Below are 19490 nucleotides of genomic sequence, written 5' to 3'. Positions count from 1 at the left end.
CTTCCGTTTCGTTGACAGGTGACCCGGAAGTTCAAGGCAGTATCCGGCTAGGGTCCAAATATTCTCTAGTTTATTTTAAAATAAGCATCTGTCCAGTTTTCACTCACTGAAGCCTACATCGTCTGGTCTGCGTTAGTTGAGTTTAAACGCACGACAGGTATGTTTACCTGTTTGTTTGGAAACGTATTCCGGAAACGAAACCCTGAGTAATCGATCGGAAGTGACAGGAGGGAGCGGGAAGTCGCTGTGGCGAAGGCCGGCGGGCGGCTGGGAATGGAAGGGGCCTGACTGCGGAGAAGTTACCCCAGGACTTCGCGCCGAGCCCCCGGACCGGAGAGCCCGCTGGGGAGGAGTGAGAGTCTGAGAGGTACGTCCAAGCACGGCCGGTGGGACCAGGGGGACGTTGACAGTGACGGAGTCTGGGCTGGAGTTTGGTGTCCACGCCTTCGGGTCTAAGGCTGGACCGGTCGGAACTTCGGGTACGACCACCCGGGACGGCAGAGGTTGACAGGCGTGTGGCCTCCTCACGGGTCGCCTGTTACCCACTCCCTCCACCCCACCCCCCACCCCCCGCCGCCGCCGTCCCTTCACGCGGATTTGCCCGCGGGCGCTTGCGGTGCTTGTCCATCGCGCAGCATCTTCCCAGTGCGGTTGGCGGGCCGCTTGCGCCCTCCAAGGCACTTTGAGACCCGTTTTCGGGGCAGTAGAAGGAGGTGGTGTGAGCCCCGGTGCCGAGTCCTCGGGGTGATGGCTGCTGTGGGAAACCAGCCGCCCTCCTGAGCAGTTCACCATCGATTACTAACATCGCGTTCCTACCGCCTCCCTCTCGTTGTTCTGCAGTGACTCTTCCTCGATACTTTGCGGCCACGCACGCATTTCTGAGAGTCCATGCTATGCCACTTTAATTTTATTTCTGAGGAAGTGCAAAGTGAGCCATCATGAATATTTGTGTTGTTTGTTAAACATCTAAATAGAAGCTCTGATATACAAAGTGAACACATTAGTGCCGATGTGTGCTGGCACTAACTACTTTAAATTTCCAGTTGTTATGTCAATGATGCAAGAGCCTCTGCAATAGCTTATGTGCTATTTCTGAACTAAAATTCAGGACACACATCCAGTAATTTAGAGTATCCTGGTGAGGACAGTTACAGAAATACCACCCCTGCCTGATTTTGTGTGTGTGTGTGTGTGTGTGTGTGAGAGAGAGAGAGAGAGAGAGGGAGATTTGGTAGCTTTAACAATACCACCTGTTAAAAAAGGGGTGTGAGGGATACTCCCTTTCTAAATGCATGTTACTAAATACAGAAGTAAGTAGAATATAATTAAGTTTCAGGGTATTACTTAGTAAATGTGTTTATACCGTATTGTTTTAATTCTTTCATTTTATACATTTTTAGGTTATTCAGTAGAAGTCTTGGGGTACATTTTCATTGATTAAAAATGACTACTCTTGAGAGTTTACAGACTAAAGGTAAGTCTTCTTTCGATGATAATTGTTTTTAAACCATGACATTTATGATGATAGGGCAAAGGCATGTTTGAGCCAGAAGAGTAGATCTCATAGAGGCCTGGGGATCATCTGTGTTCGGACTGTAGCTGAGTCTTTCACTAATGATTTAGTGGCGAGGGGACAAAAATTAAGCAGTTTTAGGATGAGCTAGTTACTGGCTGTTAGCGTGAAATCCTCTAGGGCGTGTGTTAACATCAGTGAACTTCAGGAAGCACCAATTCACCTTTTCTGTGCCAAGCACATCTCCGGAAGCTGAGGAGACAAAGGCTAGGAGGCAGCCCAGCCTGACGAGCTCCCAGCACGCTCGTCCGCAGGGAAAGCAGTGATTTGAAGACACGCTGGTGTTTGCGTTACTCTGAAAGCACTGAGGGGGGAAGAGGGGCAAGGTCAGGGATTTGCCCCAGGTCACACAGTCTGTGGCAGGAGGGAATGGAGTTATTTTGACTCAGCGTCTGGTGTTCTTTCTATCGCACCGTCATGCTGACTTAGGGTGTCTGCCTTCATAGATTTGCACTTTTATGAGAGAAGGAGAAATGTTTAATAACAAACTATGAAGTCATATTTTTGCCTCAGTATTCTGGGGCAGGGTTGAAAATTAGGGCCCTTGGGCCTCCTGAGAGCATTTGCAGTCAGTTTGATAATAGGGAGCACTAACTGAATCCCACTTAAGCCAAGTGTGATCCCAAATAAAAAAGAATTCTGTTCTTCTCATTATTAGACCTATATTAAAAAAATTATTCAATTATTAGTTTGAATTTCATGTATAAAATTTTGGGGTTTTTTTTTCCCCTTCTTTTATAAGTACCTACGTAATATGCTCAACTTTGTCTCATGGTCCGAACAGCTTAAAATATTTATTATCTGGCCCTTTATAGGAACAGTTTGCCAACCCCTATCATTTGTTCTTTCCCTGCCTTTCAGCATCCTTGGGGAAGACAATAAGAATGAGCCAGAAACCTCAGATATGTTTTAATCTTTGATAAATGATCTCAGATGGAAATACTGTTGCTGCACAACTGAATTATTTGGTTAGTTCCCTTCAAAGAGTGGAGAAGGATAGGGTTGATGTTTTGCCTTATGTAAGCATTGCTCATCATTACGGAGCTGGTACCACACACATCATGGTCCTCCCACTTGGGAGAAGGTAATTGCTCATGAATGTGTCCTGGCTTGTGCCCAGTGCATGTGTAATAAAGGTTTCTATGTGTGTCATGAGAAAAACAGAACTATGAAAGGTGAGCTTCCAGGTGAGGAAAGGTGAAGCCCTGACCCATGTGCCTACTGGTGCGTGCCTGTGGGCTGGCATCGTCGCCATTACAGAGAGGGAGCCGCCACGTGGCACACAGTACAACTTGGCTCTCCTAAGCCCTGAGTAAGTAGGACAGTTTAAATGCAGTTAAGAGTAAACTGTGGTTGAACCAAGTTGATTGAATTTGATTGGAACTTGAACATATTTTGTTTGAAAGGAGATTTCTGTTAAGCTTCAGCTGGCGTAAATGTAAAGCTCTAGTTTCTTATTTAAAAAAATATATATATATATTATTGATTTCAGAGAGGAAGGGAGAGGAAGAGAGAGGTAGAAACATCAGTGATAAGAGAGAATCATTGACCGGCTGCCTCCTGCACACCCTCCACTGGGGTTCAAGCCCACAACCTAGGCACGTGCCCCGACCAGAATCGAACTGTGAACTCCTGGTTCATAGGTAGGTGCTCAACCACTGAGCCACGCTAGCTGGGCTAATTTCTTTAAAAAAAAATCTGTGGTTAATTCATGATTCTACATTATATCTTAAATGCCAGGTGTCTCGGTGATAATTAGATTTGCATTAGACAGAGATCCTTAGGAAGAAGGGTTGAACGGAGATTTGAGGGGTGGGTAGGAACTAGCTGCAGGGGGGAGGGTGTTAGGAAGAATATTCCAAGCAGAGAAATGTCTGGGGAGGAAGGCAGACTTTTGCTGCTATTGAGACCCCTCCAAAAAGCAAGTCAGGCTGGAATCCAGAGTCTGGGGGGTGAATGGCAGAAGTAGAGCCCAGCAGACAGGCAGGGCCAGGTCTCGGAGAGCTGGGCGGGTCATGCTAAGGATCTTGGTTTGTTCTGAGAGAGACGGGAGGCCATTCAGGGTTTGATGCAGATTGGCTCTGCGTGATTTTGAAAGCTCACTATAACTGTCATAAACTCTGTGGGCTCCCGTGGTCTGCCAGGTAGTGTCCTTAGCAGAGACTAACTTCGGGTTGATGAGGCAATAGTTGTGGTCTGTGGATGGCCTCCTGGGCCAGTTAACACTTACTCTGGAGTCAGATTTGGATTCAAATCCCAGTCTGACACAGATGATTTGGACAAGCTATGCAACTTTTCAAAGCCCCTGTTTCTATCTACAAAATGTGTATGTCGTGCTTATCTCATGAGACAGGTGTAAAAATTAAATGTCATGCATCTGAAGGACGTGGAGAAGCCCTTCACACATAGTAAGTTGAATTAAGGTTAATTATTACATTTGTGGGCTTTGCCTTCCATTTCTCCACTGTGTGCTGGACTTGTCAAATGGCAGGAAATCTAAGGTGTAGCTCAAAGGGATGCTACGCACGAGTTCAGGGCTCCGTGTAGGTTAGGTGTCACCTGAGTTACCTCCTCAAGGTCTGCAGCACGTCCTGTTCTAGCACGCCCTCCGTCTTCCTCAGCCCTAAACCACCTTCTGCCTGAGTCAGTGAGGGAGCCCTCTCTTGGAGAAAGGTGACTGACACTTTCCTTACTGCTCCACTGGCGGTAATACAAGGGGCGGAAGAAACAAATCTGTTTGTTACTGACTGGAGCAGTGGCAGCGTACTGGTGAGCAGAACTGCCTTCTTGCTTACGTGAGGGAAGGTAATTTATTTCCGTTGATCAAATTAGTTTGGTAAACGTGTGCAGTAGTGCACTAAGCGTTATGGAGGAAAGGGATGGGTGCTACTATTTATTGAATGCCTGCCATTTATTTTATACCTGAACTTGAACTTCGGGACACTGGAAGAGGCAGTATATGCAGTGGGGAAGGCCCCAGTCTTTGTGAACAGACTACTTAGAATTCACTTCTGCCTCTTCACTTATTAGCTGTGTGGTGTGACCTTGGGCAAATTGCTGGACCGCCTTGTGCCTCATGTTCCTCATGTATAAAATAGAGCTAATCGTACTACTCACAGGGTTATGTAAGGATTACAAGTGTTCTATGAAAAGTATTTAGAATGGTATTTGGCACATGGTAAGTCTTTTGTAAGTGTTGGTTACCTGTTACTTAATATTTTCTCATTTAAAATTCAGATTTAATACTACCTAGATGTAAATATTATTAAATTAATTCCATGGAAGTTAAAACTGAAGCTGAGATCATTATAGGATTTTGTCCAGATAGTAACAGTGGAAAGGAATTCAAACCAGATCTGGCTGATCCCCACAGTCCTGTCATATCTATGGCACCGTGTTCCTTCCACTTTATGGGGCATAATGTCTGCTCTTACTGTGCTTATCAGACTTACTGGGAACGAGAAAATAGCATGTACAAAACCCTTAAAATGATCATGTTGGTTCATGATTGAGTTTCAAACTGAATGTTTGAGACAGTAAGTGCCATGGGTGTTCTTCAGAGAGTGGGCCGGAACAATCGGGAAGATTGAATGTGAAGCGTGGATTAAAGGTGACTTCTTAGGGGTAACCAAGAGCCATAGTGAGGGCCAAAGACGCCACTTAGGAGAATAAGACAGCGATTAGAGGCCTGGGAGAGAGCATCGGATAGTCCAGTTGGGTAGTTTGTGCGAAGCATTCTTTCCAAGAGTTCAGACAACAGATAAATCTCTTTTGAAGTAGATGTTTTCAAATATGCATATATATAGCTGACATTTATTTTTTATAGTTAGCTGACATTACTGCGTGTGTAGGTGTGCCAGGCTCTTGATCTTACTGTGTTCTTGTTTACCTCAACCTGCAGCACAACTGTCATTGTCTCCATTTTGCAGGTTAGGACACTGAGGTTCATGGAGGGCTAAGTGATTTTCCTAGGGTCATACTAGGAAGTAGAGATCAGAACCAAACACCCTGATTCCAAATCTGCATTTCCTACCGAGAGAGAGAAACCATTTACGTAAGGGAAGCTTGAACCAGTAGGGCATGGTTCATCTTTCTTTGACACACGATTGTTTTGAAAATTACTTTCAGTCTGAATATTTCCATTCTGTAAATGCCAGTAATTCTGATGTAGTAATTCTGACGTGTCTTGGCATTTTCCTGGTACTTCTTTTCAGCAAGTAGTTTATGTTTTGTGCTCCCTTTTTCAGTCACCCTGACTTCAACCCCAATCCGAGGAGCAGGAGATGGAATGGAAACGGAGGAGCCACCTAAGTCTGTTGAAGTCACCTCTGGAGTCCAGCCTGTAAAGCCCCACGCCCTTCCGAGTCCACGAAGGAAAGCAGTCGCCTCAGAGAGCCCCGGAGTCCTGCAGCTGGGCAAGATCCTCACTGAGAAAGCGGTGGAAGTCGAAGCTATAAGGATATTGGTTCCCAAAGCTGCTATAACCCACGTTGTCCCCAACAAAAATGCCAAGGTTAAGCCTCTCGGGCGTCAGAAAGGGGAGCTCTCTGGTCAGTCCGAGGGGGCTGCAGAGCCCAGGAAGGAGCTCGCAGAGGTGAAGAGCACCTTGGAGAAGCTCAGGAACTCGGAAAGAAGGCTGCTGCAGGACCGAGAGGGCCTTTCCAACCAGCTCCGTGTGCAGACGGAGGTGAGGACCGGCCGGGCTGCAGTGGTGCTGGCCACACCTGGCCCTGAGCCTGCGAGTTAGAAACCCCATTCCTCCTGGGAAAGCAGGTGCCACTCACTACAGCTCATCACTCTCTAGATCAGCGGTTCTCAACCTGTGGGTCGCGACCCCTTTGGGGTTTGAACGACCCTTTCACAGGGGTTGCCTAAGACCATCGGAAAACACATATATAATTACATATTGTTTTTGTGATTAATCACTATGCTTTAATTATGTTCAATTTGTAACAATGAAAATACATCCTGCATATCAGATATTTACATTACGATTCATAACAGTAGCAAACTTACAGTTATGAAGTAGCAACGAAAATAACGTTATGGTTGGGGGTCACCACAACATGAGGAACTGTATTAAAGGGTCGCGGCATTAGGAAGGTTGAGAACCACTGCTCTAGATGCTTCCTCTTACATTTCACACTCTCAGGGCCTCGCATAGAACTAGTGTATGTCGGGAACTTATGCTCTAACCCACACTGAAGAAGGAAGAGTGAGGGCCTTTGACACCTCTAAGTTGTAAAAGGAGGTTACAGTTGTAAACTTCCAGACCAAAGACTGGCCAACTCAGGCTGTGAAACTGACTTGTTAGTAAATCCTGTTTTAAGGATCCATGAATTCCAAGTATTTTTACCTATGTATACATAATGCTTGGAATATAGAGAATGGTAGGATACGTATTGTTCTCGTCACTGTAAATGGAAACAATCTATAATGTTTGATTGTGTTTCTTTAATCTTTTCATCACAGTTAACATTGCCTTAGCCTCCACTTTTCCCCTCTTAGTCTTTGTGACATTGGTTAGTGGTTCTTACCCAAATGTATTTTAATATATTTTTAAGAACTAATTTCTAATTATAAAAGTATTTGTAAACGATTTGAATACAAAAAAAAACAATGAAAATAGTGCCATCTTAGATGTTAATGTTTTCCTATGTCAAGAACGTTCTATTACAAATAGTGCCACCTTAGTTGTTAACGTCTTCTTATGTCACAGAATATTCTATTACAAATAGCCACAGTTCTTCAGTGCCTGCACCATAAACCAATATCTGTGATTGGACATTTATATTTTTGACTCCTGGGTTTTGAATATTAATGTAAAGGATGTGCTTGTAGAGAATCCTGAATTTCTTCCTTTACTTAAATTCTTAAAAGGAAAAATCGTAGGGCTCAAAGAAATTATTTTTTAAATGTTAGATAAGATTTAAAAACACACACATAAAACATTCTCTGTCCACTGGCCTTTGTGGCTCCACCCAGGAACCAAGAGGTTCAGGCTGGATCCCCAGTAGGGGGCCTGCAAAGAGGCAGCTGATTGTTGATATTTCTCGACTGATGTTTCTATCTCTCTACTCCTTTCCCTCTCTCTCTAAAAATAAATTTAAAAATATATATATTTTTAAATTCTCTGTCATTTTTTAACAAAACTCACTGTTTAGTTTTCTAATTTTTCCCCTTTAAGTGTTGACTGGGAGCAGTTTGTTACTTTATGATAATAACTTGTGCTCTTGTTATAAGAGGCTCAGTTTATAACCACCTGGGCTATAAAGATAGAAGTAGGTTTGGTTAATATGGGTATATCATGACACTTAGATATTTAATGTCACTGTTTGATCTTTAATTAATGGAGGTTCAAATTACGCAGAACAGTTTCTCTTTTGTTCATTCTGTACATTGTAGTCACTGACACGCCCCTGAGCGTGTTACATTGTTATGTGTTTTTCTAGGTCAATCGTGAGTTAAAAAAGCTGCTGGTGGCTTCTGTTGGTGATGATCTTCAGTATCACTTTGAACGTCTAGCCCGTGAGAAAAATCAGCTTATTTTAGAAAATGAAGCCCTGGGTCAGAACACAGCTCAGCTTGCCGAGCAGTTAGAACGAATGTCAATACAGTGTGACGTGTGGCGAAGCAAATTCCTCGCGAGCAGGTATGTTCTGCTTTAAATAGTTTTCCATTTTCTGTTTTGATCTATTAGCCTTTTGACCCATAACACAAGAAAGTCAATTGTAGAGTGACAAACTCTGAGTCAGGTTGCTCATATATTATTTAAGATGTGGACTCTCACTCCTGTGGATGGAAGCACAGAGTCCCTAAAGGGAGAAGAGATATAAGGATCCTCCCTCATTCCAGAATTCTAGGTTGCTACTCTATAGTAGAAATCATTCCCACTACAATATTTAATACTGAAACAAAATTGTCAATTCAGACATCTAGTAAATATTAAAATCACAATAAAAAACTAAATTATTTTTCTGGAGAACTCATGTCATTGTCACTTTGTAAGATAGTATTTTTTGTCCTTCATGCTTGTTCTCATTGTAGTTAATATATAATAGAGCTTCCCAGCCGTTTTCTCTCTTTGCACAAGTAGAGAAGAATGGCATATATATGCATAGTGGATGAGGCTGCACTCCAACAGGCCCATGGACACACTGATAGTTGGGAAACGGCAAGAAATTGTGATTCTTTATCTATTTACTAGAGGCTTGGTGCACGGATTCGTGCACCAGTGGGATCCCTCAGCCTGACCTGCGGGGATCGGGGCAAAACCGGCAGTCCAACATCCCCCAAGGGGTTCCGGAGTGCAAGAGGGTACTCTGCAAAGTTTCTGTCGCTTAGCTCCTGCACTGAGCATCTACCCCCTGGTGGTCAGTGCACGTCATAGCTACCGGCTGGTTGGCTGGTCACTTAGGCTTTTATATAGATCCCCTCCTCCTTCCAACGTTGTGTTACTGGAGAATGGGGTCTGGGAGTTATCCAACTGTGTATTCTCCGTGCTTAGCCAGTGTTTCACACGCAATATGCTTACTAGTAATAACTGTTGATTCACATCCAATCATCTGGCGATATCTCACAAAGCCCCAGAGGTTCTCAGGCTGTACTCTAAGAACCACAATTGTGATGAATAAATTTTCAAGAAAATGTTTCTTCATGTCTTAATATCGGTGCTACCTTCTAGTAATTGACTACTCTCGTAAAGTCCTTATTTTGTTTTCTAATTTGACTATGTTAAATATTCTTTGCAAGTTTTTGAAAATGACAGTATAGGATGCTGTTTGGAGAAATGAATGTACTGCTTATTGTCTTAGAATGAAAGTTAATTAATTCTCCTTGAACAGTTTAAGAGACAACAGATTATTGTAATATGTAACTTTTTATAACATCCTGATCAAAAATGACAATAACATTCTAAGGGCAATGGAGAGTATACTTTAGTGACATTTTAGTTGATTTAATCATTCATTGTGAAAATTTTTTTATTTTAAGGAATTTAGTTGTTGCTATGATTTGAGACTTTAATTTTAGTTTTAAGATTTTCTGCTATTTAAACATACTTAAAATTTGCTTCAGTGCCATTAATAGGGAACTGATTAAATAAACTTTGGTACATCCAATCAGAAGAAAACGTGAAGCTTTATTTTTAAAAAGGGGGATGAGATAGCTCTACATGTGCTGATACTAAAAATTCACCAACATAAACTATTAGGTGAAAAAAGCAAAGTATAGAAAAGCTTATATTAAATAATCCCTTTTTGTAAGTGAAAAATATATTTATTTTAACCCATAGTTTTATGTTGAATATACATAAATGTTTTTCTGGGAAAATGTATAAGGAACTGGACTGGTTACATGTAAAAGAAGGATGGGACCCTGGACAGGAGGGAAGGCTTCGTTTTCCTGTGTGGAAGCCTTTTTACATTATTTTAATATTCTTCTAAGGGCAAAGAGGTAATTGGATGGCAGGAAAATAATGCATTTTTGTTTTCCTCTAAACTGTTTTATATTTAAAATATTTGATTAATGTTATTTTTTTCCAAAATTTGGTCAATCTGAAGGAAGATTGAGGAACATCCCAAAAGTCACTGTATATAAGGAAAGTCTGTTTCCTTTGTCATTTTGTAAATATTTTAATTGAATCCCTTCAGTGAGTTCTCAGCTTGTAAACATTTTAAATGCTTCTTAGTGAAGATTGAAACACTGAGAATATATCTGTTACATATTCTTTGTAAGCTTTTGAAAATGACAGTCGCCAAGGTCATATATTAACTTCTTTGCACTGTGTTGTCGTCGGAGAATTTATAGGTGAGGTTTTCATCTCTTCCAGGGTCATGGCAGACGAGTTAACCAACTCCAGGGCAGTTCTGCAGCGGCAGCACCGGGACGCCCAGGGCGCCCTCCAGGACCTTCTGAGCGAGCGGGAGCAGCTGCGCCAGGGGATGAAAGCCACCCACAGGTATGGCCCTTTCACCTCCGACTCTTCTGCGCTCCTGCGGTTCCCAGCACACGGCGGTTCTGCAGTGTTGCTGCATTTACAGCTTGTTGAGTATATACTTGAGTAGCATTTCAAACAGACGCCCAGGAGAAGGAAGATGACTAAAAGAAGATCTGCAGCTTACATTCTTAACTGGAGAGAATTAGTTATATTTATCATAGAACTCTCTGAACTTTAAAGTCATTTTATATTATATTTGTTGCACTTCTGTGTAACTTTTGGTAGAAGCCAAAGCATGTACTTGTTTGTTCTTCGGAAGGAGGTCTTTTTGAGGACCACTCTGCAGTGTTTGAGCTTGCTTTCATGTCCATGTGCCCCAGAACTGGCAAAATTGGTGGTCTCCCTCCAAGGCGCTTTGTACTTCTACATCATTGATTTATTGGAAATCAGATCAGTACAAGCCAAAGAGGAAACCATAGGGGAAATTGGAAGAATGAAAATGCAATATATCAAAATATCAGATTTTGTGGGAGGCAACTAACACAATGTTTAGAGGGAAATTTGTGACTTAAATGCTTATCTGAGAAAAGAAGAAAGGTCTCGTCAATAATCTGAGCTTTCTCCTTAAGGAATAAAAGGAGCAAATTAAGCAAAAGAAGAAAACAATAGGATGAGAGCAGAAATAAATGAAATAGAAAGCCAAATGCAGCTTCTTTGAAAAGATAAAATTAAGAAACCTCAGAATAATCAGGGAAAAAGATATACATGACCAATATCAGGAATGAGGAGGAGGAGGCTTCACTACAGATTCTATAAACATAAAAAAAGATAACAGGGTGCCTGGCCAGTGGTGCTCAGTGGTGGGAGCATCAGCCAGCACACCAAAGGGTCTTGGGTTTGATTCCCCACAAAAGGCTAAGTGTCCATCCATCCTACCGGCAGCTATGACGCGCACTGACCACCAGGGGACAGATGCACACTGGCCATTTAAAAATAAATGGTACCATGGACCTGGAGCCGACAAACCAACACTCAGCTTCCCCCTAGTAGGACACAGGCCCGCCACTACCCTGGAGCGACACCCCACCAAATTGCAGCCAACACTGCCAAGATCCCATGGTGCAAAATGTGGCCCACAGCCCAGCTCAGCTCAAAAACAGTGGCTGTGGGCGCCAGGTAATGACGTCATGTAGCAATGCCCAGCTTCCTCTCCCTAGCGACTAACATCGTTGGAGTTTATTTAGCCCAGGAACCTGACTTGCTTTATAGCCAGGTGCAAACATTTTACAGTTTAATCAAATGTTTGTGAAGCGTTTTCCCATGCCTCATCTTATTTGATCCTCACAGAAGTCCTGGAGTAAGTAGATGGGAGACTTGGTAGAATTCTATTTTCTTTTCATTAGCAAGACGCGAATAGCGATATTAAAATATTTCTTCTAATTAATTTCCTTTCAGTGTGCACGAACCTGTGCACTGGGACACTAGTGTATATATTACAGGGGGATGTTGTGAACAGCTCTATGCCAATAAGTTCAACAGCTTAAATGAAATGGACAAACTCCTTAAAATGCACAAACTACCTAAGAGTATCAAGAACAGATAACCTGAATAGCATAACCTATTAAGACAGTTGTATTTGTAATTAAAAACCTTCCAGTAAATGAAAGTCCAGGCCTAGAGGGGTTCACTGGTGAATACTAGCAAACATGTAAGGAAGAAATAAACCCAAATTTACACAAACTCTTCTAGGAAATAGAGAAGTAGGGAACAATTTCCAACTCATTATTTGAGGCCAGCATTATCTTGATACCAAACCAGACAGAGACATTGCAAGAAAACTACAGACCAGTAGTTCTCATCACATAGTTGCAAAAATCCTTCACAGAATTTTAATGTATCAAATCCAACCATATACAGTCATGTGCTGCATAAAGATGTTTTGGTCAGTGACAGACTATGGTGGTCCCATAAGATTATAATGGAGCTAAAAACTCCTATCACCTGGTGACATAGTCATCCTGAGGTTGGCTGCGTGCTTGTGGTGATGCTGGTGAAAACCAACCTAATGCACTGCCAGCCATATGAAAGCTGAGCACATACAATATGTACAGTCCCTAAACCTGGTTATCATAAATACCTGTGTTACTGGTTTATGTATTTCCTATACCATTTATCATTATTTTAGAGTGCACTCTTCCACTTTCAAAAAACAAGTAAGGTAGTGCACCATGTTATCCCAGCAGCAGCCTCATCCATCCAGTGTCTCTGGATTGCATCAATTTCTCTTGGGCTTGCTTAATCTCATGTTGTACAGCAAGCATGTCAGACTCACAGCACGTAGCCTGCCGGCCACGAGTTTGACATACTTGTGTATAGTAACCTGCTATACGAGTTTGTAGCCCAGGAGCAATAGGCTGTCCCAGACAGCCCAGGTGTGCCGTGAGCTGTACTCTCTAGGTGTGTGTAGTGCACTCTGTGATGTTCACACAATGATGAAATTGTCTAACGATGCATTTCTCAGAAGATATCCCCATCGTTTAGTGGAGCATGACTGTATAAAAAGATTTATACATCATGTCCAAGTAAATTTTAGCCCAGGAATTGTAGGTAATATGTCATTCAAAAATTAATTAATGCAACTCACCAGAAAGGAAATACCATATGAATAGATGCACAAATCAAATCAGTAGTTCTGTACAACTGAATGATATACTAGTGTATTTTACCTATTCTAGAATATGAGGACAAAAAAGTACTGCTTGTTAAGAGATTTCCAGATAATAATATAGCAAATTGATAAGTGCTTTTTGTAATCTAATCTTTTCCCAGACTTCCTGATTTATTGAACTCTGAAAGATATATAACTTCAGAAGTATGTTTTTCATGCATTGAGCATTCCTGATTTTTCTGTTTTGTGTTATTAATGTTCAGTGTTCATGCGTGTTCTCTGCAGTTTACTGGAGGAGCTCCTGGTCTCCTTGCAGTGGGGAAGAGAGCAGACTTACTATCCTAGCACCCAGCCTCACAGCACAGCAGAACTAGCGCTAACCAATCACAAATTGGCAAAAGCGGTGAATGCTCATCTTCTGGGAAATGTTGGAACTAACAGTCAAAAAAAGACTCCACCAACTGTTGAATTCTGCAGCACCCCAGCGGAGAAAATGGCTGAAACGGTAAAATATTCCTTGCATGATCTGTGGAACTTCTAACAGCGACCTCTCACTAAAGGGTGGCGTGTTCTAATGGCAAGTGTGTGGCACTGGAGTTCAGGAACATGGGACTTAAACATGAGCTCATGCGCCTGAGCTTGTGATCTTGGAGAAAATCATTTCCTCCTCTGAACTTTAATTTCCTTGAATATCATTATTCTATTCTTAAAGAGAAAAATGCAATTGTTTTGAAAAAGGGCCTATTTTTTTAGTCTTTTCTTGAATTCATTTTGATATGAAAACTACCAGGTAGAATTTTTCATTTAGTAATCATGAGTAGATAATAGATTACTTCTGATTTAAGAAATTATTTGTTAATTCTCACATATAGATGTGAATCATAGAGTATAGACCTGGAACATATAGTCCTGGGTGAAGTAGGGCTCCCATAGATGACTTGTCACATACTGTGGTCTCAGTTCCATGAGTACAACCAAGTTCACTTCATTGAACTTCAATATCCAGCTCCCCAGCTCCCATCTTAGGCCTGGCCATTAACCAGAACTGTCCACTTTTAAAATCTGCCACTCAACACCTTGCACTGGCCTGTGGTCAACTTTTCTTCCCAGCTCTGCTTCCTTAGTTCTGATTACCCTGTTCCTTGTCACATCATCATTTTGTCCCCCTTGATCTCTTCATTGTTTTTCTTCATCTCATCAGCTCACTCTCCTGGCTTTTCTTGCCACAGCTTACTTAGACTCCATTCCGAAGAGCCTTTGTCCCTTATCCTTCTCTCAGGTGCCCTCAAGACTCCAGTCCTATGTCAGTTCAACTGTCTGTCTTCTTTGTTTCTATACCCATCAGACTCATCAGCAGGTGACTGGTTCCTTACAGACAGAAGGAAAAGGGAGCAGAGGCAGAAAACCACCACAAGGTCCCACTTGATATCTAGGCACCTGTCTGCATGGCAGCCAGCTTTCCATACGTCCCTCCTACAGGAAAAGGTGTCCCTCTCTCTAAAGCTCCCCAGCAGGCTCCCCCAACACTCATCCCTTCTCTCTGTTGGCTCTTTCTTTTTTTGGCTTAAGAACGTGCCCAGTGCCTCGCATCTAAAATGAAACATCCTCCCTCCACCCTAAGTTCTCTGCAGACGGCCTTACCACCTTCCCTTCACAGTCAAGAACCTTGGACAAGCTGACTTGTTTCTCACGTCCCGTCCACCCTCAGTTCCCGCCATCACTTATCCTAGTAGACTTCTAGCTCCACTGTCCCCAAAGTCCTTACGAAGGTCATGAGTGTTTGATGACTCTATTGTCCTATGTACTACATGTCACTTCTGTGACGTTACTCTTTCCCGGCTCCATGCTACCTCACTGAATTCCTTGTCATAACCTTGTCTCCTCCTCTGCGTGTTGATAATCCATAGGAATCTGTTCCCCATGCTTTTAAACTTCCATGGTTTCTGAAACAACTCTGCTGTTTCCGTGACCATTCTTCCTGGGATCTGAGGAACGGAGCATCCTTTCCCTGTGAGGAACGGAGCAGCATTTCCTCACATAACAGACTCCTTATCCCATAGCTTTCTGCTTATGACTTTAACTGAGAATTTTTTTTAGTTCAAAAGACAGATTCAGGTGGCTATTTCTATGTCTGTCCCACAGACACCTAAAAATAGAACAATCACTTTTCTCCTTGCTTCCGCACATGTGTTCTACCCCCTCCAAGAGGAAGGAGAAGGAAAGCCAGCCCCTTCCTCACCAGTACTCCCTGTCTTAATAACTACACCTACTATCTAGGGATGTTCTGAGGAGTCCATAGAGAATGCATATAGATCCCAGAGCAGGCTCCAGTGTGGTGTAATTTCTCAATCGTGCTAGCTATCATTTTTATTATTTCCTTCATCCCCCGGATCCTGTTGGTTTTACACGTCCTATCAGTTCCTTCAAATTTGTGCTCTATCGCAAGTTCAACCACTGACTTCCAACCTCGACTATTGCAAGAGCCTCCTCACTAATATCCCTGCCTTGCTTTTCACCTGCCAGAGAGTTATTTCAAAAATGCCACCCCCTCCCAATGTTAGTGTTCAAATGTCCTGTTCAAACAGCTCCCAGCCTCCCTTATTGAGTTTGAATTCTTTATACTGTATAGAAGGATTTTCATAATCTTTACTCCATTTTTCCTTTCAAGGATCATTTCCCAGGTGTACCCCCCCCACACACACACACGTACATACAATTCACATGCCAGTATTTAAACACTTGTTATTCCACAGATATGCCATTGTGTCTCACCCGCCTATACATACTATTCCTTCTGCCTCAACCATCCTTCCTGCACCTCTCTATCTGAAGAATCAGCCCTCTGCGAATCTCACTGGAAAACCTAGATGTTTCCTCCTCCAGGCTTCCATTACATTTTGTACATATAGCTCTTTAACATGTAAAATTGCAACTGTTTGATTCTCCATCTGCCAAACTACAAGCTTTTTAAGGGCGGGGCTGTTTCTGATGTGTCCTCGAGGTCTGGTATAATCCTTTGCACAAAGTAGGTACTCTATTTACTAAGTGAATCGGTGGCTAAAACTAAACCCGTCATCTTTACCTTTCTGTTCTCCTTCTCCATTCTCTTCGTTGGGAAGTTGTGTCCCTGGTTCTGCAGCTGCTGCCAGCAGTGTTTGCTAGGACTGACGGCTCCTTCTTGCTTGTAGCACTTTCTTCCCTTGGCTCATGGAACCAGTGCTGTTCTCAATTCCTTTCCAACTGCACTGCCTCCCTCTCTCCCACCATAACCTGTCCTCATCACACCATGACAGGCGGGAGAAGATGAACACGAGAAGCAGGACGATAGCCAGCATTAGCATGTTATCCCTTATTGGAGAAGTTTTTCAACTCAAGAGTTCCTCCTGCTGTGGGTCTCAGTAAAGCAATAGAATAGGGAAAGTCAGAGCAGAACAATTAGGGAGCATGGTGTCCATGAAACCCAAAAAGCAAGAACATGCTGGTGAGCATGAAATGTTGCATATAAATTAGTAAAAGAAAAATGAAGCCGAAACCGGTTTGGCTCAGTGGATGGAGCATTGGCCTGCAGACTGAAGGGTCCCAGGTTCGATTCCGGTCAAGGGCATGTACCTTGGTTGTGGGCACATCCCCAGTAGGAGATGTGCAGGAGGCAGCTGATCGATGTTTCTCTCTCATTGATGTTTCTAACTCTCTATCTCTCTCCCTTCCTCTCTGTAAAAAATCAATAAAATATATTTTAAAAAAAAAGAAAAGAAAAATGAAAAGCCATTGATTTTTGTAAGTCAGTGATCAGAAACTGTGAAGTAGGATTTCAATAGAAGAATCAGGGTAGAATCCTGATTCCAAGCAGTTGCATGAAAGACTAAAGTACTTTTTGGTTTAGGATGGAAATGGACATAACTTAAGGTAGAATTGATACAATCTTATTTTCTTCTATGTTTTCATCAGTATCCATAAGAGAACATCAATTTCTCCATTTTTAAAAAATATGTAAACTAGGTAGTGTAATAACTAGACATCATTGTTAAATTTAGAGCTTTTTGAGAAACGGAATAAGTTCTCTCATCAAATTCCTTATTCAGATGTTATTTTTATGATAGTTACATATTAATGAAATAGAGCTACATAGGGAGTTATACCTCAATAAAACCAAGGGGTTTACAGTCCCTGCTGCATACTTCTGACATCATTTCTTATTTTCCTCAGGTGCTACACATTTTGGACCCAGCTACCAGTTCAGAAAGCTCATCTGATAATCCATTTTCTGAGTCTTCACCAACCACCTTACTTGCTACAAAGAAAAATATTGGGCGATTTCATCCCTATACTAGATATGAAAATATCACCTTCAATTGCTGCAACAACTGCCAGGGAGAACTTATTGCCCTTTAACGTGTAACATTGGGTATGCTGCAGGCATGTGCCTGCTACCCAGGAGCCATTCTTAGTGGGGAGCTGGGGTTCCTATAATGCTAGAAGTGATCTCACTTTCTACTTAAATAATGTATATCCCCAAAATGTTTCATGTACTAGACCCCAGGTAACCCTTAATAAATGTCTCAGGTAAGAAAAGAATGAAGCAGTGAAAATATATATAAAGTGGGGAATGCTTCCCAGGTATTACACGATGTTTTTCCTAATGGGCTTTAAAAGGGAAAAATTATATACCTTCTTTTAGGCCCCAAATTATTGTTTATCTTGCTATATATTTTATATGCACAGATTTAATTTGGTAATCAAAATCAATGATTGGCAAACTAGAGCCATGGGCCTTAGGCAGCCACACCCATCATGTACTGCTGTCTGCAGTGGGCTCTTGTAGTACCACAGCAGAGCTCCGCAGAGGAAACAGGCTGCAAAGCCTAAAATATTTCCTATTCGTCCCATTACTGACCCCTACTCTAAAGTAATAATCAGCAGAGGGGATGAGGGAGGAAGTGTTTTTTCCCTTTTGGTGAATTTGGGGTGTGAGGGGCTACAAAGGAGGCTTAGGAAATACAGTAGGTGAAGGGATAAATCTTTTAAAAATAAATGCTGTATATGAGGAAAATTAGGAACTGACAGCCACATTAACAAGAGCTTCAGCAAAATGTGTCCTGCTGTTTTTGTGCAGAGGATTCCATATTTTGAGTGGATGCCACTTGATATATATAGAAGAAACAGGTTCTAACAATTTGCTCAATTTGGCAAAGCAACAAAATATCCAATTTGATATTTATAAAATAAGGTGGAGAAAGTAGGATCTTTCTAGGATACAGTACAAACTCAAACATGTAACCCATCAATTAAATTTACATTCTGTAAGATCCATTATTGTTTATGATGGATAATCACAAACATCCTTTTATAGGCCTTTAAAACTATCCATAAAATGTTTATACCAAATTATACTAATTAGTTACAGAAGTGCCTGTCAATAGAAAAGCCTTCAAGAAACAAATCTGGTCAAAGTACATTGTATTTTAATGTCAATCTAGTGATTTTTTTGGTCTGATTCATCTGAGTTATATTTATAATTTCATGTGGCAATAAATTTCTCTATCTTCTTTATGCAATGTTGTCTTTTTTCCCCTCAGAATGATGTATTGCATTTCAAGTCTTCATCTAGCTTATACTATTTACAACTGATTCTTCAGCCTTTCCTTTAGTTTTAGTATAAAACTTATAGGAAAGGCTTCATGATGTTGGATTTGGCAGTGATTTCTTAGTTACGATACCAGAAGCACAGGCAACAAAAACAAAAAGATAAATTGAACTTCACCAAAATTAAAAACTTTTGTACATCAAAGGACACTATCAACAGAATAAAGAGGCAACCCACAGAATGGGTAAAAATATTTGCAAATCACATATCTAATAAGGGTTCAGTACCAGAATAAGTAAAGAATTACAACTCAACAACCCAAAAGCAACCCAATTAAACAGTAGGAAAGGACATGAATATAAATATCTCCCGAAAAATATACTAATGGCCTATAACAGTGATGGCGAACCTATGACACGCGTGTCGGAGTGTGGAAGACCACCTATTGTTTTCACTAGCTGATAAGCGTAGACAGAGAACCCCCGAAGGCTGGGTACCTTTGAAGCCCTAGCAAAGGTCGGAGCTGGGCTGCCTAAGGGCTATGCTATGGGGGTATCCCAGACCAATAAAAGCTTGGTGAGGCCTGAGCACCAGTGGAAGTCCTTCCCCTTGAGTTGGACTTGCCTGCCTGGCCCCCCAATATTTCCAATTATCTCTTGTCTTTTCTCTTTCATTTGTGTGCGGCTCCACTTCCAGGTCCTGAACCCACGGGGACGTGGAGGGAAAC

General features: G+C 41.9%; 1 protein-coding gene across 1 annotated transcript; it reads left to right on the top strand.

Annotated features, from left to right (window-relative positions):
- Window positions 1–26: 26 nt before the first annotated feature.
- Window positions 27–18729, top strand: BLZF1 (basic leucine zipper nuclear factor 1). The gene is made up of 7 exons (XM_070396377.1): window positions 27–367; window positions 1401–1474; window positions 5821–6260; window positions 8026–8225; window positions 10404–10532; window positions 13465–13684; window positions 17386–18729. Exons 2-7 carry the CDS (start codon window positions 1444–1446, stop codon window positions 17569–17571), a joined length of 1206 nt encoding a protein of 401 aa, XP_070252478.1. The 5' UTR covers window positions 27–367; window positions 1401–1443; the 3' UTR covers window positions 17572–18729.
- Window positions 18730–19490: the final 761 nt, after the last annotated feature.

The sequence above is a fragment of the Myotis yumanensis genome, unplaced genomic scaffold (genome assembly GCF_028538775.1).
Source record: "Myotis yumanensis isolate MYYU_CA2020_CCGP unplaced genomic scaffold, mMyoYum1.0.hap1 SCAF_17, whole genome shotgun sequence".
Classification (NCBI taxonomy): Eukaryota; Metazoa; Chordata; class Mammalia; order Chiroptera; family Vespertilionidae; genus Myotis; species Myotis yumanensis.
Note: the sequence above shows the minus strand (reverse complement) of the source record. Positions and strands in the feature narration are given on the sequence as shown.

Coding starts and splice junctions, on each gene's coding strand:
- BLZF1 (XM_070396377.1), top strand. CDS start 1,444: ATGACTACTCTTGAGAGTTTACAGACTAAAG. Junction 1,475..5,820: donor TGAGAGTTTACAGACTAAAG/GTAAGTCTTCTT, acceptor TCCCTTTTTCAG/TCACCCTGACTTCAACCCCA. Junction 13,685..17,385: donor CGGAGAAAATGGCTGAAACG/GTAAAATATTCC, acceptor TATTTTCCTCAG/GTGCTACACATTTTGGACCC.